The 8,444-nt window shown below is 39.4% G+C and overlaps 1 protein-coding gene and 1 long non-coding RNA gene across 4 annotated transcripts; both read left to right on the top strand.

Annotated features, from left to right (window-relative positions):
- Positions 1-521: 521 nt before the first annotated feature.
- LOC127924574 (uncharacterized) lies at positions 522-2,505 on the top strand. 3 transcript variants are annotated; one of them, XR_008118272.1, is made up of 3 exons: positions 522-1,186; positions 1,328-1,907; positions 1,947-2,053. It is a non-coding gene; the product is annotated as an uncharacterized LOC127924574 (long non-coding RNA). The 3 variants fall into 3 exon arrangements; XR_008118269.1 differs by lacking the exon at positions 1,947-2,053 and adding an exon at positions 2,167-2,505 and having other exon boundaries at positions 524-1,186; positions 1,328-1,819; XR_008118270.1 differs by having other exon boundaries at positions 524-1,186; positions 1,328-1,819; positions 2,035-2,173.
- Positions 2,506-3,320: 815 nt separating this feature from the next.
- On the top strand, positions 3,321-8,328 carry LOC127924575 (myosin-13-like). The gene is made up of 10 exons (XM_052509283.1): positions 3,321-3,536; positions 3,919-4,065; positions 4,276-4,432; positions 5,129-5,156; positions 5,416-5,524; positions 5,682-5,774; positions 5,949-6,009; positions 6,105-6,203; positions 6,502-6,605; positions 8,166-8,328. Exons 1-10 carry the CDS (start codon positions 3,321-3,323, stop codon positions 8,319-8,321), a joined length of 1,170 nt encoding a protein of 389 aa, XP_052365243.1. The 3' UTR covers positions 8,322-8,328.
- Positions 8,329-8,444: the final 116 nt, after the last annotated feature.

The raw sequence follows: 8,444 nt of genomic DNA on the forward strand, positions 1-8,444 counted from the left end.
CTAACTTATTAGGTTCCAGAACTGTAGAGTATGTTATATCTGTATCTACTCACGGTTTAATAACTGCCCTCTCTGATATCTGTGTTAGAATAGGCAGTCTTCTATCTAACACATGCTTTCTAAGATGGCCTCTTGTATTCTTATCTTTACACTGTATAAATAAGTGCTCCGCTCTGCACATTACAGACCACAGGTCCCTTAACTCATCATTCCAATAAGGCTTGTTGTTCAGCTTGTAAATGTTCCTGACTTGGGGGTGTATTCTCTATTCACATAATTTTTGACCATTTCAGAATATAGGATATAACAAAATGTTTCATACCCCACGTCTAAATCAAGTTGTGTTTCTCCACACTGTCTTCTGATGAGTTCTAACAGTGTTCTGCCATTTCAGACCAGAGGAAATCATTAGGCACATTTCTTTTCTTACATTTAGCCCTTTGTTGGGTATGTATATTTTGCCCTGAGTGATGCTCAGTGGTCGCTCAGAAACTTCCTGGCCAAACAGAAAAGGTCATACATAAAGGTCATCATTGAAGCCAGCTCAGCTGCTAAGCAGTTCACTTCAGAGTGTAATAAACGTTTGAGGCAGTTATATTGCTGTCAGCAATATGAGTGGAAAAGATTATTGAAATACTGTACTGGTGATATGTGTCATAAGAATCCTACTGGACCGTTTTAGCCAACTGAAATGTGAGACAAATAAAAGTGCCTCCAGAATCTTCAATTGGAACATGGGTCATTCCACATGATCAAATCAAATTTTATTGGTCACGCACTTTTAGCAGATGTTATTGCGGGTGTAGAGAAATGCTTGTGTTTCTCCCTACACCAAGATTTGACTATTCAATGTTCACTTTGAACAAAAATATTTCAACAGGGAACAGATTCATCATATCAAAACGAGAGTTCAGTTCACAGTGACCTGAAAATGAAAAACATGACATAATTAATAATCTTCCAACCTGTATTTGTCATATTAACGAAACAACTAGCAATGATACAATTATGATGAAAACTTGGAGACATTTTGGGGTTAAGGAGGTTCAAATCTTCCTAGAAGTCACAGAGGGTGCACAGAGGGACATTCCTAAATGCATTTTGGGGTTAAGGAGGTTAAAATCTTCCTAGAAGTCACAGAGGGTTCACAGAGGGACATTCCTAAATGCATTTTGGGGTTAAGGAGGTTAAAATCTTCCTAGAAGTCACAGAGGGTGCACAGAGGGACATTCCTAAATGCATTTTAGGATTAAGGAGGTTAAAATCTTCCTAGAAGTCACAGAGGGTGCACAGAGGGACATTCTTAAATGCATTTGGGGTTAAGGAGGTTAAAATCTTCCTAGAAGTCACAGAGGGTTCACAGAGGGACATTCCTAAATGCATTTGGGGTTAAGGAGGTTAAAATCTTCCTAGAAGTCACAGAGGGTTCACACAGGGACATTCCTAAATGCATTATGCCACTTTAGCAAGTCTTGATTCATATTAGAAATCAGAGCATTTCATTTAATACAACAGGCTTTTAAAATGTTATATTTGTACACAATTTCTACATAAAATGTCAAAGGGATGTGAAAGGGACTCATTTCGTGGAACGACTATCAAACTGAAGATAAATAAACTACATGACCAAAAGTATGTGGACACCTGCTCGTCAGGCATCTCATTCTAAAATCATAGGCATTAAAATGGAGTTGGTCTCCCCTTTGCTGCTATAACAGCCTCCACTCCTGTGATAAGGCTTTCTACTAGAACATTGCTGTGTGGACTTGCATCCATTCAGCCACAAGAAACGTGGACTCAGTCCATTACAGTATATGAGGTTCAGTAGAAGTAACATGGACTCAGTCCATTACAGTATATGAGGTTCAGTAGAAGTAACGTGGACTCAGTCCATTACAGTATATGAGGTTCAGTTAACATGGACTCAGTCCATTACAGTATATGAGGTTCAGTAGAAGTAACATGGACTCAGTCCATTACAGTATATGAGGTTCAGTAGAAGTAACGTGGACTCAGTCCATTACAGTATATGAGGTTCAGTAGAAGTAACGTGGACTCAGTCCATTACAGTATATGAGGTTCAGTAGAAGTAACATGGACTCAGTCCATTACAGTATATGAGGTTCAGTAGAAGTAACGTGGACTCAGTCCATTACAGTATATGAGGTTCAGTAGAAGTAACGTGGACTCAGTCCATTACAGTATATGAGGTTCAGTAGAAGTAACATGGACTCAGTCCATTACAGTATATGAGGTTCAGTAGAAGTAACGTGGACTCAGTCCATTACAGTATATGAGGTTCAGTAGAAGTAACATGGACTCAGTCCATTACAGTATATGAGGTTCAGTAGAAGCAACATGGACTCAGTCCATTACAGTATATGAGGTTCAGTAGAAGTAACATTGGGATTAATCAAACTTTTGATATTGTCATAATTATTATTAATGACATCTATCATTTACGTAAACTCAGTGAAATTCAATTCAGAGACAAATATGACATTAAAAAGTCATGTCATGGGAGTGGAAGTGGGAGGTGCTCGTGAGACACAGAAATAAACACCTCTCTCATCCAATCCATCTCCTTTCCCAGAGTGGTCCATAATTAACTTTTGCCTGGTTGGCACTTCCAACCAGATATAAGGAGGCTGAGGCCCCAGCATCCATAAGTCAGATACCTTCTTCCTCTGTGGTAAGACCTCTCCACCTCCTTAGATGTTTACATTTATCTCATCTTTGTACTCAGCATCTGAGGCAGTAGCTAACTGCACTGTTTGAATTGACTTCTGCATGTCTCTTGTAAGATTTGACAATATGCAATCAATATATAGATATATTTGTATTATGTGCTATACTTTAAATGTGTTTTATTTCAAATCTGTAACTTTCATGTACAGTCAAAGTGGTGCTCCTGCACTTGAAAGGGTGTTCTAGAATGTAACTGGGTTTTATGGGAATTTATTTGAATTCTTGACAGAATGTCTGGATGTGGAGTAAAGTAAAGTGACCAGTTGCACCTGTAGTTGAATTTGACATGTAATGATTGAGTTAAATGTTTTCTAGCCCTTCAGGGGATAAATGATAAGGCTTTAGACTTGTGTGTTTTCACAACACTCTCATGTTTCACAGGGTCCTCCAAGAAGTACACATTCATCTGTAGGAGGGGAAAAAGAAGGTGAGACATGGTTTGACTCTTCACATAAAAAGTGATGAGAATATTCTGAGAGAGATACCGCTCACCTAACTCTGTTGACTGGGGAGGAAGCACCACAGAGTCAATCATGTTTCTTGTTTCACCTCTTTCCTAGTTATCCGTCACCATGAGTACGGACGCTGAGATGCAGATCTACGGCAAGGCTGCCATATACCTCCGTAAGCCTGAGAGGGAAAGGATTGAGGCACAAGCCGCACCCTTTGATTCAAAGAACGCCTGCTACGTGACAGACAAGGTGGAGCTGTACCTTAAGGGTTTAGTCACTGCCAGGGCAGAAGGGAAATGTACTGTGACAGTTACCAGACCTGACGGAAGTAAGGAGGTAAGCCTGATCTGAAAAGTAGTCAAGTTTAATTTTGTGAATTTACTCTATTTCTTTTTAAAAAATCACTGAAAATCCAAACAATGTCTATAAGGCAATAAGAAATCAGTTACAAATTTTTTTTTATTAAGAAACATTACATTATGTTTTGCAGACAGTGTATCACCTTAAAACACATACTTTTAATTGCTGCTACTTAAAAATGAAATAGAATGTTGACTCGACAAGAATCACCAGTTATGTGTCAGTGGGTGATAACTAAGTAGTTGGATTAAATGTGGATGTATATTTTTTAAATGATTTAACTTGTATTTAATGAGCAAAAAGCAATTTGTCATGTCCAGTTTGATCTGTGTGTAATCTAGATTTCTGACTGTTTCAGGAAGGAAAAGAGTTCAAAGATGCAGACATCTATGAGATGAACCCCCCTAAGTACGACAAGATTGAGGACATGGCCATGATGACCTACCTGAATGAAGCCTCTGTGTTGTATAACCTCAAAGAGCGTTATGCAGCATGGATGATCTATGTAAGAAACCTGCACATACAAACACACACATACATGAACATAATAAATATACACATACAGTACTACACATAAATGAATAGTAGAAACCAAAACATATCAATACAGGAGACCCACATCAGTTTACCAAAGTACACCCACATCCTCACATAAATCCAGGTAAATGTCAACCTGACTTTGTTAATCTCCTAAATTAATTATGCTTTCATCCAGACCTACTCTGGGCTCTTCTGTGCCACGGTGAACCCCTACAAGTGGCTCCCTGTGTATGATGAAGAGGTTGTCAACGCCTACAGAGGGAAGAAGAGGATGGAGGCTCCACCCCATATCTTCTCCGTGTCTGACAACGCCTTTCAGTTCATGATGATTGGTACGATATCTCATGATGGATGGATGGATGGATGGATGGATGGATGGATGGATGGATGGATGGTTGGTTGGTTGGTTGGTTGGTTGGTTGGATGGTTGTTTAGATGTATTGTTTGGTTGGAAGGATGGATGGATGGATGGATGGATGTATTGTTTGGTTGGAAGGATGGATGGATGGATGGATGGATGGATGGATGGACGGATTGTTGGTTGGTTGGTTGTTTAGATGTATTGTTTGGTTGGAAGCATGGATGGATGGATGGATGGATGGATGGATTGATAGATGGATGGATAGGATGGATGGATGGATGGATAGATGGATGGATGGATGGATGGATGGATGGATGGATGGATGGATGGATGGATAGATGGATGGATGGATGGATGGATGGATAGATGGATGGATGGATGGATGGATGGATGGATGGATGGATGGATGGATGGATAGATGGATGGATGGAAGGATGGATGGATGGATGGATGGATGGAAAGGTGGATGGATCTATCAATGGAAATTAAAAACTGCCTCAGTCAGGTATCTACTGTTTTCTAACAGTTTCTAACAATATTTGATTTTCACTAAGCTATCACTTCAATGGAACATTTTCAAAAATTAAATTCATGATGATGCTATGAATTAAATAATGTCCCCATAATGTTTCTTGAGTATGATAAGCAATATGTTTTTTGGTTCCAGATAAGGAGAACCAGTCCATCCTGATTACGTAAGTTGTTTACCAAAATGTCACTTGAGAAAGTGTTTCTATTGTAATAAGTTGGGTCCCTTGGTGTGATGAAATACATGACAATATGAATGGATTAGAGCATCAGGTTATGTGTAATAACGAGTCTATGAGTGGAACTATTTGTTATTGATTTACTTATGTTAGAAAACAGGTATTTTTCTATGCTATTTCTTAGTGAAAGACAATCTGACACTCAAACATGTAACTAAAACCCCTCTTTCTCTGTCATATAAACCAGTGGAGAATCCGGTGCAGGAAAGACTGTCAACACCAAGCGTGTCATCCAGTACTTTGCCACCATTGCAGTGTCTGGTGGCAAGAAGGAAGCAGACCCCAGCAAAATGCAGGTAGGTTGTTCTTATGTTTGCCCTTTTAACACATTTCAGTTTGATTTTCTGAGCAAACTTTTTTCCATCAGTGAATCATGTTTCAAGAAAAGTCATTGAGAAAAACAAACTTGACCACTTTTCCCGTTTCTGAGCAACTTGTGTTTGTCTCAATTAGGGGTCTCTTGAGGATCAGATCATTGCAGCTAACCCTCTGCTGGAGTCTTACGGTAATGCCAAGACAGTGAGGAACGACAACTCGTCTCGCTTTGTAAGTATGAAGGGCATACTCTGGAAGATACCTCATATTGGAAACATTTATTTCAGTTGTTCCCTTTTGTTAAATCAATAGATGTCCAACAAACTGTAACATTTAAAGGGGTTTATCAAAGTAAAGGTTTAGAATCATTTGTTGACCTATTTATAACCCCATGCTCTACTACAGGGTAAATTCATCAGGATTCACTTCCAGGCTGGTAAACTGGCTAAAGCTGATATTGAGACCTGTGAGTTGGCTTTGATTATTTCTCAATGCTTTCCTAAGTTCACAGATAAAATGTAATTATATCATCTCCATTTAATCTCTCTCTTTCTCTCTCAGACCTGCTTGAGAAGTCCAGAGTGTCCTTCCAGCTGCCCGATGAGAGAGGCTACCACATCTTCTTCCAGATGATGACAGGCCACAAACCTGAGATAGTTGGTACGACAAAGTAGAGTTCCAGGAGAAATTATTCCCACCCCCATCTGTGGAACTTGTTAAAAATATTCATAGTCCACACTAATAATACTATTACAATGAGTACATCCAAGGTAACAAGGCATCTAGAAATGGGTCAGGTCTCTGGGAAATATCTATAAAGTAATGCACTGTGATGCACTAGTAATACTACATGTATCATTGAGTCCATCTATTGAGTAAAAGAGGGAGAGATACTGTAAAGTTAGAACAGCAGAATTCTAAGAGATTTAACTGACAAGCTGTTCTCCATTGTCCACAGAAATGGCGCTTCTCACCACCAACCCCTACGACTTCCCCATGTGCAGCCAGGGTCAGATCGCTGTGGCCAGCATTAATGACAATGACGAGCTGGATGCCACAGACGTGAGTTAAACAAAGGGTTAACCAAACTCTAGATAGGACCACCATACACACTGAATGCGGTGTGAAAATACAACCTGGTAGCGGCTGGGAATTGTCATGATTTAATCTACATTGACAATGTAGTCATTTAGGAGACTCCCTTATCCATAGCAACTTAGAGTACGTAAGTGCATACATTTTCATACTGGTCCCTCATGGGATTTGAACCCACAACCCTGGGGTAGCAAGTGTCCTGCTATACCAACTGAGCTACATGGGACAAATTACTTGTGTTAGTTAGGCATGTGCCTCAAGCCACTCTTCATAACTTCACATTTCGTCATGTAAAGCATCCATAAGAGAGCTAAGTGCCCTGTGGAACTGTGTAAAACTCCTTTTGTGTTTCCATCACTAATGTGTTGGCACAGAGTCATATCTATTCATCACATTCGTTCTGGAGATCATGTATTTAAGAAGATCATGTATCTAAGCCCTTATGCACTTTAAAGCACGGATGGCTTCGGCCATTACACTTATGTCTGTTTAATCCTTGGTTTCCTGTCCGCTTCCTGTTTGTGGTCTAATGTACACCTGTCCTTACTCTATTTTGTCATATCGGTCTGTTACGCCCCTGAAAGTGATACGGTGTTGTATTCTCAAGTCAACATTTAGTTCAATAATTTCACAAAAGTAACACATTACATAACAGAAAACCCATTATACAAATAACACAGCAAAATATCTTATTAACAACACGCATGTTCATTCACAATCGACATAAAATGGCAGCTACTCTCAGTACGACGCTATCCTTCACTTCAACCGAGCAGGGCTAATATTACTCTCTTCAAACTTAACTCTAACTTCCTCAAGACGTTACTAAAACACACCTTAAACACTCTTGACATGTTCGCTAGTTATAACATTTAAATTACTATCTTTATCATCAATAAAGTATCTGAAAACAGGGGATAAATAATCACGAGAGTGATACGGTGTTGTATTCTCAAGTCAACATTTAGTTCAATGAGAAAAGACCGCGAATTTCCCCAGGAATATGCGTGGAGACCAGAGCAATCGATCTCCGGCTCATAGATTAATAGCATTTCGTAGATCACAGATTAACACTTTTAGGCACCACAAAATAAAGTAATCAATATAACGTTTACACATTACTCTCACAATTCGTACCCTTTGACAGATTTGAACTTTAACACAATTATATGAATGTTATCAATCTCTATCAACTAATACTGAATGCATCTTTTTAACCTTAGATGTTTTAAGATCCTCATATACTATGAACTTACTAATACTTTTCAATGTATAACAGGCTATGAATATGTCCTTTAACCTGTCACATCTAGCCTCAAGGAACTATTCATGCCTTCCACAAGAGAGCACCACTAAGTGCCCTCTGGAACTGTGCTGCCATCTTCTAATGTGTTTTCCAAGCGTAATCATGTGGAACAGTGAAGCCAGTCATCTATCCATCCCATTTGTTCTGCAGTGAGCAGCACAGAACTGTAGTGAAAACTAGCAAAGCAGTTCATCACTGTTGTACTTCCTCTTTAATGCCAGGATGCCATTACAATCCTGGGCTTCACTAATGAAGAGAAGATTGGCATCTACAAGTTGACAGGAGCTGTAGTGCACCATGGAAACTTGAAATTCAAGCAGAAGCAGCGTGAGGAGCAGGCCGAGCCAGACGGCACAGAGGGTGAGTCCCACTCATAGATATACAATATGTGGAGCATTAGTCCCATTCCCCAACATAGAAATAGAACACCTAAGACAGACAGTGCCACATGAAAGTCAGGCAGGAGATCATTTTTGGAGACCAAAATACTACATTCAGAT

This window comes from Oncorhynchus keta, unplaced genomic scaffold, assembly GCF_023373465.1.
Source record: "Oncorhynchus keta strain PuntledgeMale-10-30-2019 unplaced genomic scaffold, Oket_V2 Un_contig_4308_pilon_pilon, whole genome shotgun sequence".
Lineage (NCBI taxonomy): Eukaryota > Metazoa > Chordata > Actinopteri > Salmoniformes > Salmonidae > Oncorhynchus > Oncorhynchus keta.